This window comes from Elephantulus edwardii, unplaced genomic scaffold (genome assembly GCF_000299155.1).
Source record: "Elephantulus edwardii isolate Elephantulus edwardi_28Jun2011 unplaced genomic scaffold, EleEdw1.0 scaffold00040, whole genome shotgun sequence".
Taxonomy (NCBI): domain Eukaryota; kingdom Metazoa; phylum Chordata; class Mammalia; order Macroscelidea; family Macroscelididae; genus Elephantulus; species Elephantulus edwardii.
This window is the reverse complement of record NW_006399790.1, coordinates 4,249,067-4,271,036: the sequence shown is the minus strand read 5'-3', so window position 1 is coordinate 4,271,036 and position 21,970 is coordinate 4,249,067. Positions and strand designations below refer to the sequence as shown.

At 43.6% G+C, this 21,970-nt stretch overlaps 2 protein-coding genes across 2 annotated transcripts; one reads left to right on the top strand and one right to left on the bottom strand.

The window, feature by feature from the left end:
* Positions 1–11,508: 11,508 nt before the first annotated feature.
* Positions 11,509–12,651, bottom strand: LOC102858321 (melanoma-associated antigen B4-like). Its single transcript, XM_006885089.1, has one exon. The coding sequence runs from the start codon at positions 12,649–12,651 to the stop codon at positions 11,509–11,511; it is 1,143 nt and encodes a 380-aa protein (XP_006885151.1).
* Positions 12,652–14,991: 2,340 nt separating this feature from the next.
* On the top strand, positions 14,992–15,627 carry LOC102856828 (high mobility group protein B3-like). The gene has a single exon (XM_006885043.1). The coding sequence runs from the start codon at positions 15,004–15,006 to the stop codon at positions 15,625–15,627; it is 624 nt and encodes a 207-aa protein (XP_006885105.1). The 5' UTR covers positions 14,992–15,003.
* Positions 15,628–21,970: the final 6,343 nt, after the last annotated feature.

The window sequence follows — 21,970 nt, the reverse complement described above, 5'->3', positions numbered from 1 at the left end:
CCAGACCTCTACCTTGCTAGCATATTCAGGATACTGGACACTGGGATACCTGTCTGGGGGGGGGGTGTGCACGCGTGCGCGCGCCCGTGTATGTGGCGGGGATGGGGATGGGGGTCCTGGCACAGACCCAGACCTCCACCTTGCTAGCATATTCAGGATACTGGACATTGGGATACCTGTCTGGGGTGTGTGTGGGGGTGTGTGCGTGCGCGCGCACATGGGGTGGGGGGATTCCTAAAACGGAGAACAAAGGTGGCACCTTAACTCGTCAGTTTTAGGCAACAAGGGCTCCACATTTGCTCTAAGGCTAACCATCTGGTCTTAAATAAGAGTCTAGGTCACCACCCCCTTCCCACATGGGCTGCGCCGGCCGGCCTTTACACCATGGTAATACCTTCCTCGAGACTTTTCAGGCTGAATTTGATCAAGTAGATCTGAGCCTGGAGGGGGGCCGGGACCCTGCTGCACCCTACACAGTTGTGGGTTAGACAGTCCCCTCTGTCCACTTGGGTCCTCACCTGGGCTCCAGAGCAGTCCTGGCGTTCCGTATCCTCGGCTGTTCAGGGGCTGAAGATTCTGCACGGAAGCGCGAGCACGTCTTCCCGCCTTCTGCGCTCCGTGGAGATAAAGTTTGCATGCGTCACCTCCGGTGAAGGCGGATGTAGGCGGGCTTTCGCGTGCTAATATGGATGGAGGTTCTCGAAGGGACGATAGTATGGAAACCATTCTTTTGCGGTCAGTGGTCCCTCTGTCCTCACTGGGAGTCCTCACCTTAATACTTACCAAAGTCTGGGCTTTCTACCTACACAGACCTGAATCACAGTTTCTAAAAAAGCGAAACAACTCAGAAAGGTTGCCGAAGCACAGGTGAGGGCATGCCACATGGTTACTCCCGCCCAGGGCCTAGGGAGGACTCCTGCCTGGATCACCATCTGGTTTCAGCATCTGGGCAAAGTCTACTTTGGGTTTAGGCCCTCCCATTTAAACTAGCGTCCATACCTTACGCCATTAAAAACAACAACAACAAAAAAAAAAACAAAAAAAAAAATCAAACCTTCTTTTTGTCCCATATTAGGTCACTATCCTCCCTCCTGAGGGCACTCAGAAATTATATGGCTCCCCCCTCCCAGGCATTTTAGAGCTTTGATTGCAGTTCATCGTGGCCGCAGGTGTTATAGAGTAAAACTGCATCTACAGTGTTTTCATGAGTGAAATCTCTATCAGAAAGGATTGCCAGGCTTTTCTTCTGCCATGCTTCAGTGAATTTGAACCTCCAACTATCTGTTAGCATGGTACTCATGGAGAAACATTCATGCCACCCTAAACAGAGTAGTACTGTTAAGTGTAAGTTGTCCTAACAGCAAAAGGATAATGAGAAATCTTGAACAAACAGGGATTTATTTTATCTAGTCTGAATTATTTTCAATAGTCTGGATTCTAGAAGTTGGGTCTAAAGAAAAGCTTTGTTTCCATGTCTTGGAGCTATTCACAAGAACGTGACCTTGTTATCAGACTATTTCTACGTCCTGGAAGATTTCACATGCCAAGCTCTGTCTTCTCCCCACCTTTGTTTACTACTTTGATCACTTACTAAATCTGCTGTTTTATGTCTGCATTATGACTTGCAGAGTGGAGAGCATTATACTGAGTGAGTTTACTCAGGCACACAAGGACAAATACTGTATAAAACCATTATTGTAGAATGAATATAAGGATCCAAGGGGAGAGGGTGGAAGCAGAGGAATGAGAATGTGCAGGGGGGGTGGATTAATCATGGAGTTATACAATTTTATTGGGGGGAGTGAGAGAAATTGGAAGAATCTGTTCTGGAAAACAATGCATTCGAATTTTGTACGTAAACTACTATAATTTTTAAAAAACTTATTAATATAAGAATATAATCCCAAATAGGATTATAAAGAGATCTGGGGTAGGGATTTACAGAGTATATTTAAGACAGATACAATTCAGTTTCTAGTGGAAAAATATACCATGTGATATTCTAACAGACTCTCTTAATGTAATGCAAAAGTCTTGGAATTACTAAATTTATCACAGCTCTAAGCTGCTTTCCAACTAACTCATTGCAGTCAAGTTAGAAGCAACTCATAGCTGCCCCTCTAGTGGGTCTTCTGTGGGTTTTAATTGCATGAGAGGATATTGTCCATCTTTCTCCCTTGAGGACACTGGCAAATTCAGACTACCAGAGAGAGTAGGTCCTTTTCAGATAGGAATACCACCCCCTGGAGTCTGTTATTACTGCATTCCCAAAATCAAATTACCACCTTCCCAAAAATTTACCCTTGGAGTTTGCCAATGGACAGGTAAGATATCTTCTTTAATTCCAATATCCTTTTCATGGAGTAGAATATAGTGTGTCCCCCCCCCCCCGAGCCTGAGGCACAAATGCTTAAACATTGACTTCTTGACATCTCACCTAAGAGTGCATCTCTTTCTTTCTTATAAACTTCCCGGAAATGAGGTGCATAAAAAGCTAGCCATTGCATGTGTTGAGGAGTACTGGGACAAGATGGCTCGATATTTCTGTATGCTTTACACATAATCCAAGAATAACTGCTGAGAGCCAGTTTCCATTCCAGTTTGAGTATCTGGAGGCTGAGCTTTCAGCCTTCTAAACTCCCACATTCCAATCCTTCTCAACTCCCACCATCGTATACGTGGGGAAACTTTTACTATCAATTTAATAATATTCCCACCTTATCTCTGGTAGGTAGGTTGGAACATTGGGTTAGCTTCCTTGAACTCAAGGCCAAAGACCGGCTCCATGTGCTCAGGGACTCAGCAGGACCTCAGGAAAGCGCTTCTGGTTCTTCTTGTTGATGATCTTTATGATTTCTTTTTGATCATTGGCTCTTTCAACTTATATTTGTGCAGCAGGAACTGCATCAGAAAGCTCATCCACTTGAGATGATCTTTGTGGGGGCTCTCTGCAGTGGCCTCTGAGGAACTTGCACCCCCACCATACTGGCCCTGGCTACCTCCATCAGCCCCTGTGCAACAAGCATATACAGCAAAGTGGCCATGAGTGAGACTTTCTCAGGACTCATAGTACTGCCCACAGTATCCTGAGTTTCCTGGGCTACAGAGCTTCATCTGTGAACTCCCTGGAAACCAGGTTAGGACTCCTGGATATACAGGCCCCAAGTTCAAGAGAAAGTCTAATTGCATCACAGGTAGGGAGTGCTATTCCAGGTTCATTGAGGAAGGAAGAGCTTACCTGAGTGTTCTGCACTGCTAACTAAAAGGAAAGAAAGAGGAACTGTTCCTCTGGCAAATATGTACAGCTCCTTAGGTTTGGGCTGTTGAATATATTGGCTCTACTGGGGATTTTGTCCCTGTCTGGCCTCCTCAGTTTTTAAATCCATATCTATGTGTGCGAGAGGTCATTGTTTTTATGGGTTCTTTGTGCACCTGAAGTACCTACAGTCAAGCTGATTGTCTACAGCACTGCCAGCTCTATCCTTAAATTGAAGCTTCAAGTTCCCTCTCCTGTAGGTCCCCTCACCCCAAGCTGTTACATTGCCCTCCCCCACCCCACCCACAACCCTTTGTTACCCACATCATTTCAATCCTCCTCTTCCCTTTTGCTCTAAGCTCAGTCTCTCACCACAGGCTACTGACCCTGTTCCCAATTGTGCTTTCTTGATTATGCATAGACATTTATATGGATTGTGACGAATAAGTCTAACATTGAGAAGACTGAAAATTGCAGAATGGTGCTTATGCAAAACCTATATCTAGTCTGTTGTCCAAACAGGACAAACGAACATTGCGTGGTTGAAAATCAGGAAAGGTGTACATCAGAATTGTTATCTTTTCCCCCCACCAATTCAGTCTGTATGCTGAGAAAATAATTTCAGAAATTGGACTTTATGAAGAAGAATGTGGCATCAGGATTGGATGAAAACTCATTAACAACCTGTGTTATGCAGATGGCACAATGTTGCTTGGAGAAAGGAGAAAGTCTTAAAGCACTTACTGCAGAAGATCTGAGATTACAACTTTCAAAATCAAGAACCTCCCCAACTTCTGACCCTTTTCAACTCTCACCATCCCATGTAAACTCCTATTCCTGAGTCACCCCCCCACTTATACTTCCTCCCTTTTGCCATCCCTGGTACCTAAAATTTAAATTTACAACCTCAAAGTTTGATTTCCATGTGAGAGGGAAGCCTGAAGGCCTCTCCCCCTTTCACTAGTGCCTTAGGTCTCAGAGACCATCTCAGCTTCCTCCATGTTCAGAGTAGCTATTTTGTGCTAACAGGTAGGTGAGGGGCTGAGAAAGAAATTGCCTAAAGGTCCTAATGATTACTTGCAAGATTGCAAAGAGGAGGAGCACAATGGCTCTTTGGACATTTTCTTCTGCACATCAGGAAAAAGATAAAAATAAAATATTCAGGCATAGAACTTTTTTTTTCAGAAAATATACTGAATTTTTATTTTATGTTTCAAATACTGTACAGCATCCTGATATAGGCCAAAATGCCATTATATGCAATATTCATATTTATTTGGATACTAAAGAATAGTGTGGAGAGTAAATGAAATGTATTCTCATTAAGCTCAATGCTGTCAAGTTGATTCCAACTCACAGAGCCCTGGTGGCACAGTGGTTAAAAGCTCAGCTCATAACTGAACGGTCAGCAGTTCAAACCCACAGCCACACAATGGGAGAATGAAACGGCAGTCTACGTCCATAAAGGATCACAGGCTTTAAAACCCGGTAGAGCTGCTCCGCTATGTCCTTCGGGGTTGCTATGAGTTGGCACTTTTCTCACAGAAAGCAAGACTTAATAGCAGTTTATTCAAGACATCACCAAATTAATATCCATTTTCAAAATAATTCATATCGCTTTAATGCTCACAAATGAAGGATATGTATGAAATGACACACAAGTGATTTATACGATTGGTTATCAAGAAAGTTGCTATTGAATAACTGTCCTTCTGTGATGAACCCTCTAAAATGACACTTAAGGAGCTCTGGTGGCCTAGTGGTAAGAAGCTGTGCTGCAATCCCAAAGGCACACAGTTCAAATCCACCAGCAGCTCCACGGGAGAAGGAGGAATAGTCACTGCCCATGTGATCTGCTGCTCTGAAAACCCACTCGAGTGTCGGCAACAAGTCAGTTCTGACTTGACAGCATAGTTACTAGAGTAACTCTTGAGGATGAAGCCAAGAGCAGGACCCGCCAACCCTGAGATTTCCATGACAGTGCTATGAAGAAACTAGACTGCGGGAATATAAACATCTGAGGAAGCAGACGGTAAAACGCCAGCTGGAACACTGGATCCATGTCTAGAAGAGGAAGACATGGGGCCCAGAGTCAATTAGACATGAAGACTGGGATTATAAAAATTCCTCGACATGTAGAATTAATCCACTTCATTCAACCCAGTGCTCTAAAATTACTACAATACAACTGCATTTGGTACATTAATGAAGCAGAAAGGTAGTGAGTTATGGTTTTCTTTATGATAAAACACCATTAAGTCAGAGAAGGGAGATGTGGTGGAGCAGTCCATGGGGAGTGGAGCAGGTAACACAAACGTGGAACAAATCCACCAGTGTCTCCTTGGGAAGAAGATGGGCTACTGCTTCCCATGCGATTTCCAGTCTCTGAAAACCTCCTAGAGGGTCATTTTTTAAGTTGGTTCCAACTCATTGGTAATGAGTTGAGAGGGTTATAGAGTAATGTGTCCTAAAATAGAATTTAAAATGTACACGAATATTTAAGACAAAAGAGAAAATTCTAAAACTACACTTGCTAGGGAGCCCTTCTGACTATGCCTTCATACTGTGAGGTTCCAGCTTCTGTGCTCTTCTGTGGAGAGGACCGAGAAGAAATGGTCCAACATGAATGTCCGGGCGGTGAGGTCTTCAGACTAGGTTTGATCTCTCCCTGCAATGTTTATTTCGACTATTTAATGTCTTAACATCTTTGAACCTTAAGAACTTTTTTTTTTTTTAGCCAAAACGAGTGACAGAAACCAAGAATTGACCACTTAGTCTATAATCCCTCACCATCTGCTTCGTGTTCCTACATTTTGGACTTTGATTTCTTTGACATGTTCAAATCTACCAGCCCATCCATAGGGGGAAGATTTCCCTCACAGGTTCGATTCCCCAGTTGCTCGATGTGAGAAAGAGAAACAATCTCTTCTCTTGCAATTTACTGCATTTAAAAACATGCCCATATGTATTGGTTCTCACTGGGTGGCAAAGGAGTTTGATATTTTTGTTTCTTCTCATTTCTAGGGAGCTCTGGTGGTGTAGTCTGTCAGGAGCTGTGCTGTTCACCCAATGGCGGACACCTTAAATGGATTTCAAATCCACCAGAAGTGCTACAAGAAAAAGGTGGGCATCTATCTCCCTTGCCATCTATAACCTTTGAAAACTCGCTGAAGGGACAGCGGTGAATCAGGGCTGAGTTGATGGCAGTGAGAGTTTTGAATGTCATTTCCCCGGAGGTCTCAAGGGAACACTGACATCTATGTGTAGGGTGTTGCTCTACCAACCCAAAGACCCACAGTGGGAATTCACCAGCCGCTGTGAGGATGGGGGGAGTTGATCAGTTGGCTCCCAAGCCATTTCTAACCTATATAGCAGATCAGTTCCAACTTGAGGGCAATGAGGCCCCAGATTGTTTTCCCTGAGCTGTTCTTTCTCCCCTGGTTGGTTGGTTGGTTGTTCAATCTGTTCTTTGCTATTTAAAGAAATTGACTTGAGATACGGTGTTAGGAGGTGCTAGACCTTGGAAAAGGCATAATGCTCAGAAAAGTGGACGTTCAGTGAAGTACTTGGCCGTGCTGGCTTCGGTATGAGCCTTGGGACCCCACAGGACCTGGAAATTTGGAGAATTGCTGCCTGGCACCTGGCGGTACTCCAGATACTTTTCCTGTATCAAAGCTTTGTTAAGGAGCTTCCAAGGGTTTTCCAGAAAGGAAGTGCCTAGAGTAACTGCCAGTTTCCATTGCTTTTTTTAGCCCAGTACTAAACACTGTGTAAACAAGTTGCCGCACACTTTTCAATTGATGACCATGCTTAGAAACACATTTGCCGTCATTTGAGGCAACGTGCTAACAAACAAATGGATTGAGAAATTAAGGTACTCTTACACAATGGAATACTATACAGCATGCAGGAGTAATGATTTTGTAAATTACTACCTCATTTAAGAGGGACTAGAGCACATTATTCTCAGTGAACTAATTCAATCCCACAACTAAAAATATTGTATAAAACCATTATTATATAATAAGTATAAGGATCTAAGGGGCTGGGTGGATGCAGAGGGTTGAGGATGTGGAGGATGAGGGGGAGATTATTTATAGAGCTTTACAATTTGGAGAATGAGTGAAATTGGAAGAATCTGTTCTCCTAATCCAAAGTTGTCCATAAACACGTTTAATAATAAAGCGTTGCAAGCCCTAGATCTACCTATTGAAATAATCCCATATGGGAGTAAGGTGTTCATTACTCTGCTAATAAGTCCCTGTGTGTGTGTGTGGGGGGGGGATATATTTGAAGCCAGTGACTTTTGACATCTAAGAGAGCCATAGTGACATTATTTGTAGAAGACCAAAGCTACATAAACTACAAACCCAGGAATTCCACAGACGGCCTGACAGAGAAGTACACACAGAGAATCCCTAGGAGCCCTCAGAGGGAAAGCCTTTCTGTAGAGCTGATATCCTCCATATGGATTTCTAGTCTCCTAAGTGGTCAGAAAATCAATTTTTGTTTGTAAAAAGCAAGTACTTCTGGTATTTCTGTTAAAGTTGCACTCAATAATTAAGACACACAACTCAGGGGCCTGACCTTTGTCCACCACTTCCACAGCCCCACCTAAATCCCGCCTAAAAGACACCCAGTGCCATTAAGTCAATTCTGACTCAAAGCACCCCTGTAAGATAGAGTAGTAGGTCTTTATAAGGGTATAATTTTTTAACAAAAACGCACGATCTTGTCATTCAACAACCAAACTTTTGGTTAGTAGCTGAATTCTTGATCCGCTATGCTCTGCTACCAGAGCCCCAAGAAGCCCAATTAAAAAGTTTTTACTTAAAATCACCTTGCAGTGAAGGCCAACATCTAGGAATTGACACTCCACTGCTTTCATTTGGAAGCTCCCTGTGGGACAAATAAGCACATTTGGCTACTTGTGTATAATTTTTAAAAGCAACCTAAGCAATTTCCCTTTTTGAATTTTCATCTGAGCACATTCATTTTTGATACAACCACTCCTGCACCTTTGGTTTTGTGACACTGATTATAATACTCATGTAGAAAGGACACTTTTCCCTATTCTTCCCTGTGATTCTCATCCCCATCGAGCCATAGATCCTTCTATGCTACCCCTTCCTGGCTTTTGAGCTTTATTCCTGAGCAAATGATGCCCTTGCATGTTTGATTGTTCTAAGGAGTCAGTATCTCTCTGGTGTTACTGCTCCCCTTATATGCCTGCTGTTTGGATAAACATTGAACCACTGGTATAAGTTTATTTCCAAGGTACAAAGGTGACTGAGGGCTGCATGCTCTGGGGTTCCACCAATCATGGTTTTCCAAGAGTTTCCCATGTTGATTCCTAGGAGATCTAAAGGGAACTCTGGCAACCTCTGTGTAAGGGGTTGCTCTGCCAACTCAAAGGCTTGCAGTTGGAATTCACCTGCTGCTCTTTGCAGAAAAGGGGACACTGCCCCCTTTAGCCATTTCTAGCCTCTAGCTATTGGTTGGTTCGAACTTGAGGGCAATGATGCCCCAGCTTCTGTTTGCCATGTGATATGCTTCGTCACCTTGTTGCTTGGTTGGCTGTTCAATCTGCCCTTTTATATTTAAAGGAGATTGCCTTCAGATTTGTTGTTAGGAGGAGATGGTCCTTGGCAAAGGAAAAATGCTCATAAAAGTGGAACTTTGGTGAAGTAGTGGAAAACCTACAAGTGGAGGGATTGACTAAATGGCTGTAACAATGGGCTCTAGCAAAGCTGGGGTGCTAATGATGTCACAGGAAAAAAGTGTTTACAGCCATTTTGTTAGGGTGGCTATGAGATGTAGGTGACTTCATGACATTTAACATCAATAACCATAGTAAAACAGGGTCTTTAACATAATATGATAATCCTAAACCATCCATGTTTTTCCCCGTTATCAGAAAGATAATCAGTTAGAATGTGGAAACTCATTGTTAATATAGCATGTGAATAAAAGATTGTTGAGGATTATTAGAAAAATAGCTGGAACTGTACAGCGATAGGACACTGCCAGAAATTCTAGGTAGATTTAGAAGAGATCATGAAAAAGCGGATATGCTTGCTGATGCCAGGTGAATATTAACTGAAAGGAGCAAATACTAGAAAAATGTATACTTGTGCTTTTTTTTTTTTACTGGTAATTTTTATTATTTCTTTCCTGCCTGTCTTTTTTTTTTTAAACTTTTGTTATTTTTTGTGCATGTACAGTCAAATCAGATCTGACAGGTACAGGAGGAGATTGTCCCTCCTTCTCCGGCAGAGCATCTGGTGGATTTGAACAGTGTACCTTTGGGATTGCAGTACAACTTCTTGCCACTAGGCCACCAGAGCTCCCCCCTGCCTGTCTTTTTAAGAAATAATACAATTTCATTACAATTTCAATGTCAAGCCAAATGTTTAATTTTTACTTCTTTGTGTAAACACCAGTAGCTATTGCCTTTGTGTCAATTGCTACTTATAACGACCTTATGTTGTTGTTATGTGCCGTCGAGTTGCTTGTGACTCATAGCAACTCTATGTACAAGAGCCCTAAACTCTGCTCTGTCGTGTGCCAATCGCACTGTCTCTGACACTCCCATCCCAATTACCCCAGTCAATGAATCAGTCCACCTCATAGAGGGCCTTCCCCTCCTGTGCCTGCACTCCACCCTCCCAAGCATGATGTCCCTCTCCAAGGACCTGGTCTCTCCTTACAACATGTCCAAATTATGTTAGACGGAGCCTCAGAGTCCTTGCCTCCAAGGAGCCGCCCTGTTTAACCCTTTCCAGGATGAATCTGTTTTCCTAGCAGTCCATGGTACATTCAATACTCTTCTCCAGCACCACAGCACGACCCTATGAGACCTCGTAAAGTTGTCCCATAATCTTTCAAAAGGCTATATATTTTTATGGAAGCAAATTATCTCTTTATTCTGCTACTTAAATACTAATATTTACATAAAAATAATTTTGAGAAATACTTTTATTTTTTTCGGTGTGCTCATTTGGGGAAACATGAAGGACTTGGCTGTTGTAGCACATTGGCAAATACTTGTCATTTATGGCTTTGGCACCGGCAGTCCTCTGGACAGTGATCAGGAAAGGAAATAGAAATAGGTATTATCTCTGATATTTAAGAATTGTTTCATAACCAAAGAATAATTTAAAAAAACAGTTCATAATAAAAAAGAAGACTGTAACATCAGGATTGGAGAAAGGCTCCTTAACAACCTGCTAAATGCAGATGGCCCAACATTGCTTCGAGAAAGTAAGGAAGACTTAAAGCACTTACTGCCGAAGATCAAAGTCTATAGGATTCAATGTAGACTGCATCTCAACATCTAGAACCTCCCCAACTTCTGAACCCTTTACAACTCCCACCATCCCATGTAAACTCCTAATTCCCGAGTTGCCCCCATCCCATCCCAGCTACCTCCCTTTTGCCACTCTGTTAGCTAAAACTTAAATTCACGACCACAAAGTTTGATTTCCTCCAGACGAAATCCTGAAGGCCTCACCCCTTTTCAGTAGTACCTGAGGTCTCAGAGTACATCCCAGCCTCTTCCATGATCAGAGCAGCTATTGTGTGCTAACAGGTAGGCTAGAGGCTGAGAAAGAATTTGCTAAAGATCCCAATGATTACCTGCAAGCTTGCAAAGACCAGGTGTTCATTACTGTCTAGGAAAAGAATAAACATGTGAAGAAAAGATCTAAATCAATGATTTATTTACTTCTACACATTGAGAAAAAAGAAACACATTCAGGCATAGAATTTATTTTTTTCAACCAATAGGAATCTTGGAAACTAAGAATAACTACTTGTTGTATACTCTCTCCCCATCTTCCTCTGTTTGTACATCTTGGTTATTGATTTTTCTGACTTGTTCAAGGATTTGCCCCTGTTCCTCTACCAGCTTAGCTACCTGCGTTTCACAAAAAGAATCCAAGGATTTTTCCATTTGTTTAACCAAACACACCATGTTAACATTGAAATCTGCACAAAAGAAAAAAGTGTATGATGGTATATTCCATTTCTGGTTACAAAGACAACCTCAATATAAAGGTAGAACTTAAGAAAATGTGCTAAATCTACCTGTAACTCATATATAATGGACACCTACGAAGGCGTGTATGTGCCCTTTACTCTATTTTTTAACGGGAGGCCTTGCTGGACTTTGCCCTGAATCGGGCCCTGGCCCTGGCATTAAAATTACCCGCGGACCACTTCATGGTTGCTGCTCTCTCTTCTTCCTCTCTTCAAGTTTCCACAAACAGGATTTTGAAGGCCTTGTGATCCATTCTCTGCATCTTGAGGATGAACTCTAGGACCTTGGCCTTGCTGGCTTCGGTATAGGCCTTGGGACCCCACAGGAACTGGAAAGTTGGAGGATCGCTGCCGGGTACCTGGCGGTACTCCAGGTACTTTTCCTGCACCATATCTTTGGTGATGAGCTTCCTGGGGTCTCCAAAGAGGAAGTGCCTCTTCCCATCAGAGACCCCAACTCGATTGAGGAATTGCCAGAGCTGCTCCTCGCTGACCTGGTTTCCATTCATGTAGATCATGCCCAGGATAGGCAGCAGCATCCCATACTTGGGGAACGTCTTACTATCAAAGAGATAATCTTCCCGGCTGATCTCCAGCACATTGGCCAGGAGGTAGGTTGGAACGCTGGGGTCGACTTCCTTGAGCTCAAGGCCGAAGACCAGCTCCATGTGCTCAGAGACTCTCTGCAGGACCTCAGGAAAGCGCTCCTGGTACTGCCTGTTGATGATCTTCAAGATTTCTTCCTTGGTGATCAATGGCTCTTTCATCTTATACTTGTGCAGCAGAAACTGCACCAGGAGTCTCATCCTCTTGATGAGAGGATCTTTCTGGGGGCCCCCTGCGGCGCCCCCTGAGGAACTAGCACCCCCACACCCACCATATTCGCCCAGGTCACCCTCATCATCCTCTGTGCAGTAGACACACATATCAATTTTGGGGATGGGTGGGACTCTCTGAGAATTCAGCTCAGTGGAAAGACCAGGGAGACGCTGAGAAGCCCCACGAGGAGGAGGATGCTCACGAGGTGGAGAAGCCTCACGAGGTGGAGAAGCCTCACGAGGTGGAGAAGCCTCACGAGGTGGAGAAGCCTCACGAGGTGGAGAAGCCTCAGGAGGTGGAGAATCCTCAGGAGGTGGAGAATCCTCAGGAGGTGGAGAATCCTCAGGAGGTGGAGCATCCTCAGGAGGTGGAGAATCCTCACAAGGAGGAGAAGCCTTATAAAGAGGGGAAGATGAGGGAGATTGGGTTTCCTCTTCTGCATCAGCGGCCTTCGCCTCTTCAGGGGCCTGGGTTTCCCCTTGAGTCTGGCGGCGCTTCCAACGGGCACGATTCTTACTCTTGTGACCACGAGGCATGATGAGCCCTGGTAGTCAAGTATAGGAGACGAATGGGTGATGCAGACCCATTGAAGATTAGAGAGAGGGTCTGCTTCTGCTCGGGACCCTGTGTAGGAAGTAAGAGGAAAGTTGTACACCGCCAGTTCTGCCGGGGCTTCTTGTGACTAGCAGGGGTGGATAGTAGGTAAACCACTGTGCTGGGGTAGTGCAGAGCCCTATTCTTTCAGGACCTGGAACACCCTCCCTGCTGCTCTTGTGACAGTGACACCTCCAAGCTTTTTAGGCCCCACAAGGAAACACTGAATGAGCAGTTCTATCCCCACTGCTGACATGGATGTCTCAGCTGTAACCCGTCCTCCCCCCAGTCTTCACCTTTTCTGCCCCTCTGACCAGGTTGGTCATCTCCCTGACAGGCTCTGAAAGAGTGTACACCCTCCTGGCTCTGTATCCAAATTTTGACTCCCACAGATCTGGAGTCATGTCTGGGCTTTTATGTGTCCCCCTTTTTCAGGGAAGAATCACCTCATCAGCATCTGTGTCCTAAGCTTTCCTCTCTTTTCTCTTTTAAAATGAAAATAAAATGTTTATTTTATATTGGTTTACTTAAAAAGTTCGTATACATTTGTTTCACACCAGATCTTTCCCATTTTCTTTGTCCATGAAATTGTATAACCCTATGATTAACCACCCGCTACCCATCCACCCTACTCCCTGCTCATCCTCACCCCTCTGCTTTCACCCTCCAACCCATGGATCCTCATATACCTTCTACAATAATGGTCTTATACCATATTTGTCTTTATGGGACTGAATAAGTTCATTTAGAATAATGCTCTCCACTCCCTTCTACTAACCTTGATTCTTGTTAGGGTCTACGTCTCCTTCCTCTGTTGTGTGGCCTCCAATTTTGCAGACTGGAGGCCAAAACCTTCGACACAGGACTCTACCTCCTGAGAATTCCCTGTTGGAGTCAGAATAGACGTGTTTTGTGAAGATTGTTTCCAATCAAAAAGCAGTCAGGGTATGTCTTCGAGATTGTGAAACAGAGGAGATCTTTTTCAGGACCCAATGGCTCACGCTACCACACTTTGTGTTGTGTACCATCAATTTGGGTTCAACCTGTAGATGACCCTGTAGTGGTTTTCCTATGCAGTCAATTCCAAGGGAGCAGATTACCCATCCTTTTCCTTCAGTCCTATGATCCTAGGGCCATGGAAAAGGTAGGCACACCCCAGCCCTCCTCCCCATTTTGCATTGAGTGGTCTCCACCATCCCCAGCATTTCCCCCCTTACTGTGCGCTATTTTGAGACCCTACAATTTGCTGCCTTGAGGCCACGCCCCTCCAGCACCTGACCACACCCCCTTCGATATCCCTGTTGGAAGCTGCAGCGCCATGTTTTCTGGAGTTCTTTGATGTCACTAAACAGTTGGGGAGAGTTTTGGAGATTGTGGTAATGGGAGAGGTTTTTGATACCCCCACAGTTCCTAGTATCATGTATGTTCCTTCCAGTCCTCACCCCACCTTCTGGCTAGGACCCTCCACTAAGACTTCCCATTCCCCCTCTATTGACTAGATCCCCCTGAATGAAGCATTGGTGGTTCAAGGCTTATGCCCAGACATCCTCGGGGGTGAAGGAAAGTGAGGGTGGTGCGTATTATGGTACACCTTTCTGGATGCATTCAGAGCGGAGCATCGCATTGAGGGGTCATCTTAGGTAATGAGGACTCCCCATTGGCTCTGAGGGTCGTCCGCCGCTCTCTAATAAGGGTCAAGGTCTCCGCACCCTCCGCCTTCTTGAGTTGTACCCACCCTCACCCCGTGGTCCGCCCCCACCCCCGACTTTACAGGTCAACATAGATCAAGTAGATCTGAGCCTGTCGGTGGGACTGGTCCCATGATAAGCCTACACTGTTTAGAGTGGGTGGTCCCCCAGGTCTACATTTAGGGTCCTCACCAGGGCGTTGGGTAGACTTGGAGTCAAGCGTCCTTGTCTGATGAGCGACCAGAGATTCTGGAAGCTACGAGCATCTTCCCCCCTTCGGATATTCTGGGGGATAAAAGACCCGACGGCGCGCCCCTTGTTCGGAAGCGGCTCGCGCACGGCCCGCAGCTGCTGCGTAGTCATTGCTGGGCCCTCGACGCTCTGCAGGGAGCCCCGTGTGTCGAGATGGCTAGTGAAAGCACCCTACAGCAGGGTTCTGATGAGGAAAGCACGTCTCACCTTCAGACCACGTGCTCCAGCTCCATGGAAGAAGACACTTTCTCTGGAGCGGAGGTGGAGGTGGAGTTGGAGACAGAAGAGCAGAACCTCCTTCCCTTGAAGCCTCCAAAGCGTAAGAAGAAGAAGCCTTTCGTGTTTCGTGTTAAGATGGCTAAAGGTGACCCTAAGAAACCAAAGGGCAAGATGTCTGCATATGCCTTCTTTGTGCAGACGTGCAGAGAAGAACATAAGAAGAAAAACCCAGAGGTTCCAGTCAATTTTGCTGAATTCTCCAAGAAGTGCTCCGAGAGATGGAAGACTATGTCTGGAAAAGAAAAGGCCAAGTTCGATGAGATGGCCAAGGCCGACAAGGTACGTTACGACAGAGAAATGAAGGACTACGGGCCAGCGAAAGGAGGCAAGAAGAAGAAGGACCCTAATGCCCCCAAACGGCCTCCGTCTGGATTCTTCTTGTTCTGTTCTGAATTTCGTCCTAAGATCAAGTCAACACACCCTGGCATCTCTATTGGTGATGTGGCCAAGAAGCTGGGTGAGATGTGGAATAACCTGAGTGATGGCGAGAAGCAGCCTTACATCAACAAGGCAGCAAAACTGAAGGAGAAGTATGAGAAGGATGTCGCTGACTATAAGTCCAAGGGGAAGTTTGATGGCGCGAAGGGCCCTGCTAAAGTAGCCCGGAAAAAGGTCGAAGAGGAGGACGAAGAGGACGAGGAGGAGGAAGAAGAAGAGGAAGAGGAGGAGGAGGAGGAGGAGGAGGAGGAGGATGAATAAAACCCCAGTTTCTCTATCTCCTTGTGAATACCTTAGCGTAGGGGCCGCCGTGATTGCTGCATCTCTTGGAGACCTGTCTGTTGCCCTCATTAGGTTTAATTACAAAATTGGATCATGATCATCTTGTAGTCTTTTCAAAGTGCTCTAGAAGTCGTCAGTGGTTTCCATGAAGTGGCCATGGGTGTCCAGAGCACGCGGAAACTGTCTCAAAGCTGTACATATGTCCAGGCATTTTTACAATGGGAAGGCACTGTAGTGTTCTCCTCACTGTGCACTTTGCTGTTGGTGTGACAAGGCATTTAAAGATGTTTCTGACATCCCCCTCCCCGTTGGTTTAATTTGTAAGATGGTGGTAACTATGGTTGTTGGCTAGGAATCCCGAGTTTTCAGCTGTACATATCTAGAGTTTGTAAAAATGACAAAAGAACCGAGAGAAACTCTTGGTAGTCCATGCTTGGCATTGAGGCTGGGGGTGGGGGGAAGATGCCCATTGGGGGCTGGAGCTCAGGGCATGCACTGTGAAGCTGACCTGTTGACACTGCGCTGGGCATCCATGTAGCTTCAGGTTGTCTGGTTTTTGTATATAGTGACATAGCATCTGCTACCATTAGCTGTGGAAAGGAGGGGGGGCTCGGCTGGCATGAAAAAAGTATTTGGATTTGGGGGAGTTTGTTTTTGTTTTGTTAAGTGCAGTTGTTTTTAAACCTTCTTTGTCAACAAAGTGTAGAGCTCTTCAGTGTCAGCAAAATGAAGAGCCACTGCATCCATGGAAGTTCCAGAACCTTCTGTACTTAAACACAGTTTGCAATGTTCTGTTCATTTTTTTGTATGTTTTAGAATGCGGAAATGTTTTTGAAGTTAAATAAACGGTATTACGTTTGTAAAAAAAAAAAAAAAGTCTACTGTCGTCACATCCGGTGGCAGCTGTGGGGGTGGGGGGAGGCTGCTAACGGTTCATGGGGCTCCTCCCCGCGCTGCCAGGAGAAAGCCTATTGCCTATTGGTTAAAAGTTCATCATTCTTTTGTGCCCACTCAAGATTTCCCCCCTCCCTTGATTCTGGGTTCTTGTCCCACACTCGGTAAAAGAAGTCTACGCACCCCCTCTAAGGCATGGCACCTCGAACTGCAGGCCCAGGAGGCATCTTGGGCAAAGTGCTTTACAGGCTAAATCTGTTACTAACGTTGGGATCCCTTCTCACCTCTCTTTGGGACGAGACTTCACCCTCTGTAGAACTGAGGTCATTACCCTACATGGACACGTTCCCTCCTTGTCTGAGACTACTCACAAAGAAATGAGGGTGGTCTTGAGGCTGATTGCTGTGATTGCAGGTTATCATGGCCCCAGGCATCACACAAAGTGGAACTGCATCCACAGTGTTTGGAGGAATTGAATCCTCCCCGGAATGGATTGCCAGGTCTTTCTTTAGCTGAACACCTGAGCAGGTTCACACTTCCATCTTGTCTGCTTGCATCGAGGGCTAACATCTCTGCTGCTTATACGAAATGGTTTATCATTCTTTTATAGTGATGCATTTACAGGAAAAGCTCAATTCTTAGTAGTAAACAAAGCAAAACGTGTTTTAACTCCATTTAGGAGCCTAATGGCCTGAATCCCCTGGCACCCATCCTAAACGAAGGGTTTCTTTCTTCTTCTTGAATTGGGCACAGGACTATGTATATTTTGGACTCATTCTTCTGGGGTTGGAAGCTCTGGAGTCATAGTTTATAGGGAGGTGCACCACCAATTTACAGGCGGAGGTTCGAATCCACCAACAGTTCCCGACAGAAAGGTGAATGTTCTCTCCTTGGGGTTCCCAGCCCTGAAAATTAAGTAGAAGATCAGGTGTGTGTTGATTCTGTCTAGATTGTAATGAATTTGAATTTGCAAGTTTCCTTTCGTTTCTGGGGAGCTCTGGTGTCCTAGCCCATCAGGGATTGTACTGCAGACCCAGGGCACATGTTTAAATCCACCAGCCGATCCATGGGAAGAAAACCTCCTCCACAGATTCGATTCCCCAGCAGCTCCACAGGGGAAAGAGAAACAGTCTCTTCTCTTGTGATTTACTGCATGTAGAAACCTGCCCATGTGAGTTGGTTCTTAATGGATGGTGATGAGTTTGAGATTTTAGGTCCTTTTAGTTTCTAGGGAGTCCTGGTATCGTAATTACTCAGAAGCTGTGCTACTGACTCAAAAGTATCCTATTAAAGGGTTTCAAATCCACCAACATCTCTGAGGGGGAATGTTGGGCAGTTCCCTATCTTCCTTGTGATTCATAACCTCTGAAAACTTGCTGAAAAGATAGCTGTGAATCAGGGCTGTGTTGATGGCAGCAAGAGTTTTGAGAGTTTTTCATTGCTTGGCTGGCTGTTCAAGCGACTCTTTTATGTTCTAAAGAAGATTGTCTTCAGACATGTGGTTAGGTTCTTGGAAAAGGACACTATGCTTAGAAGAGTGAAGTTTGGTGAAACGAGGAAACTCACAAGGAGAGGAATTGACAAAATTGCTGTCACAATGAGATCTAGTATAGCTGGGATCATAATTATGCCACAGGACAATACAGGGTTCAGAGCAATATTTCTAGGATTCTGAGGTGTTGTAGTGGACTTCATGACACTTAACTACATCCACCACTATAATAAAAAAGTCTCATTAGCATATCAATATAATCCTAAGAAATCCACGTTGTTTAATCTGATGGAATGGGGAAATACATCACTAATAGAACATGCAAGTAAAATTTTGAAAATTAAGAAAATGGTTGGAACATTCATTGACAGGGAACTGCCAGAAATTCTAGATAGACTCTGAAGACATCATTGCACATGTCAGGTGGATCTTAACTAAAAGCAGACAATACCAGAAAATTATTTGCTTGTGCTTTCTTGATTATGTGTATGCATTTGGCTGAATGGATCATGACAAATTATGACTAACACTCAGAAGAAGGAGAGTCCCAGAATTGTGTTCATGCAAAACCTCTATCTAGACTAAGAAACTATTGTAAAAACAGCACAAGGGAACACTGCATGGTTGAAAATCAGGAAAGGTGTACATCAGAATTGTTTTCTTTCTCTCCACCGATTCAGTCTGTATGCTGAGAAAATCATTGCAGAAGTTGGCATTTATGAAGAAAAATGTGCTATCAGGATTGTAGGAAGACTCACTAACAACCTGAATTGTGTAGATGGCACTGCCTTGCTTGGAGAAAGTGAAAAATATTTGAAGCACTTACTGCAGGAGATCAAAGGCTATAGCCCTCAAAGAAGATTACATTTCAACTTCAAGAACCTCCCCAGCTTTGGACCATACCAACTCGTACCATTCTTTGTAAACTATTCTTAGTCGCCTCCACCCTACACCAGCTTCCTCCCTCTTGCCACCCCTGATGCCTAAAACTTAACATTCTTGGACACAAAGTTTGAATTCCAGAGAGGGAAGCCTGATGGCCACTCCTCTTTTCACTAGCGCCTGAGGTCTCAGAGACCATTTCAGTCTCTTACATGATCAGAACAGCAGTTATATGCTAACAGGTAGGCTAGGGGCTAAGAAAGAAATTGCCTTAAGGTCCCAATGATTACTTGCAAGCTTGCAAAGACCAGGTGTTCAACTGCTGTTTTGGGCAGAGAAGAGCCAAAAAACCCGAGATCTAAACTAATGATTTATTTTCTTCACATCAAGAAAAAGAGAAACTCATTCAGACATAGAACTTTTTTTTTCACCAGTAGGAATATTGGAAACTATGAACCAAGTATTCTATACTTTTTTTTAGTCTTTTCAGCCTGTCACCCTAAAGCTTACCTCTTTTTTTATATATAAGTCCATTTATACATTATGTTTTCACTATCAAACAAAATATTTTAACTTCTCTGTGTGCCCTTGTATCTACTGTTACTAATAATGACTCTATGGGACAGAATAGAATTGTCCCATAACGTTTCCAAGGCTGTAAATTTTTTCCGGAAGCAGATTGTGTTATCCTTCTCGTCCTGAAGTATCAATATTTACATAAAAATCATTTGGGGTTACACATTTATTTTATTGGTTTGCTCATTTGGGGAAACTTGGACTCATTGATGCATCGTACTGGCAAATATTTGTCACTCTTACTGTCACGCTAGCAGTCCTCTGGACAGTGATGGGGAAAGGAAATAGAATTAAGAGATATCTTTGACATTAAAGAATCTGTTGTTCATAATCTCACTACTTGTAATACGTTTAAAACAGTCCTCAAGTATAACTAAAGGAAATTTTACTGTTACAACAAAGGAATAGATTAAAACATATAAACAGAGTAAAGTCAGAAAAATTATTCTATTTGTAGTGTAAGTAATTTATATTCTACAAGTAGGCTACAATCCAAACATGGAGATTGTAACTCTACAAATCCAAAGACTGGTAGTTCAAATGCATTGATAAAAGGCTTGACAGCATGCTTCTATAAAGGTAACAGCCTAGAAAACCTTAATGAAACTTGCTTTTTAACGAAATTTACTTGTGTTTAGTGAAATCCACACAAAATAGGTTCTCATGTGGATATTTCTACATGCATTACTCCAAAGCATGGGTTACATCCCCTGCCTTGATGATAAATAATGTCATTTTTCTTTTGGTGCTCCACTTCTATTAATCTAGTGACTTTCCCTCCATTCCCTTAAGAATAAAGCAGCTAGTTTGGTCTTGTATAGTTGTTTTATTTGGTTGTGTTTTCTTTTTCCTTCCTTCTTCTGTGATATTTTTGCAGGTTTTGTCTTTTTCCCTGTCAGTATTTACTTTTTTTTGTAATTTTTTAAATAATTTTAATGAACATTTACAGAGAATTTGGATTTCCACTGCTACACTTCTCTCCCCGCCCAGCCCTCTCTCCCTGCCCCCCAGTTCGCTCCTCTCTTTCAAAAGTAAAAGAAAGACTCCCTCCCTGGTACAAAATCCCCCCTCACCCCTCCTACCGCCCCAGGTACATTCCACTATGCAACCTTAATTGTGGACTCTTGTGATAACCATAATACCCTATCATACATCACTTTTATTCAGTCCCTCATCTGTTTCAGTGCAGTATACACAATTTATCCAGTTTTTCTCAGTCTTACCCCCACCCTGATATCAGTCCCATTTTACAGCAGTGGCACCGTGCAATATTTGTCCTTTTGCGACTGAGATATCTCAGTCAGCATAATGTCCTCCAGGCTCACCCATTTTGAATAATATTGAATGTGTTCCTTGTTTTTCAATGTGTTCCTTTGTTTTCCATTGTGTGAATATACCACAGCTTCTCTATCCATTCATTTGTTGATGGGCACCTGGGTTGTTTCCAACTCCTTGCTATTGTGAAAAGAGCTGTGATAACTATGGGTGTGCATATATCTGCTTGGATGTCAGTTATGGTCTCTTTGGGGTATGTTCCCAGTAGTGGAATTGCTGGGTGAAATGGTATCTCTATTTGCAACTTTTTGAGAAAGTACTTTATAAATTCTAGATATAAGTCCCTTATCTGGCATGTCATTACCAAACACTTTTTCCCAGTCTGTGTCTTCCTTTTTTACCCTGTTGGAGAAGTTTTTGGATGTCCATAGGGATTTGATTCTTAGAAGGTCCCATTCATCTATTTTCTCTTCTCCTGGTTGTAGATTTTTCAGGATACTTGGAAGACTGTTTATGTTCTGGATTAGGACTGTTAGAATTCTTCCAAGCTTTTCTTTAATGAAGTTTATAGTCCTTGGTTTTAGTCCTAGATCCATGATCCACCTTGAGTTGGTTTTTGAATATGGAGTGAGGTGTGAATCTTGCTTGAGTATTCTGCAGATATTTTTCCAATTTTACCAGCAATATTTGCTAAAAAGGCTGTCGTTTCCCCACTTAACTGATTTTATCTCCTTGTCAAAAATCAGTTGACCATATGTAGATGGGCTGATTTCTGGGCTCTCAATTCTATTCCATTGATCTATGCGTCTGTCATTGTACCAGTACCATGCTGTCTTAACCACCACGGCAGTGTAGTAGGATTTGAAATCAGGGAGTGAGATGCCTCCTACCTTTTTTCCATTTTTGAGGAGTGCTTTGCTTATTCAGGGCTTCTTTCCATTCCCAATGAAACTGGAGATTACCTTTTCCATCTCCTTGAAGAATGGGATTGGTATTTTTATTGGGATTGCATTGAGCGTGTAAACTGCCTTTGGTAGTATTGCCATTTTCACAATATTGAGTCTTCCTATCCATGAGCAAGGGATATTCTTCCACTTCTCCAGGTCTTTTTTTGTTTCTTGTAGTAATGTTGTGTAATTTTCTTTGAATAGATCCTTTGTGCTTCTAGTTATATTTACTCCCAAATATTTTATCATGTGAGTA

Coding starts and splice junctions, on each gene's coding strand:
- LOC102858321 (XM_006885089.1), bottom strand. CDS start 12,651: ATGCCTCGTGGTCACAAGAGTAAGAATCGTGCCCGTTGGAAGCGCCGC.
- LOC102856828 (XM_006885043.1), top strand. CDS start 15,004: ATGGCTAAAGGTGACCCTAAGAAACCAAAGGGCAAGATGTCTGCATAT.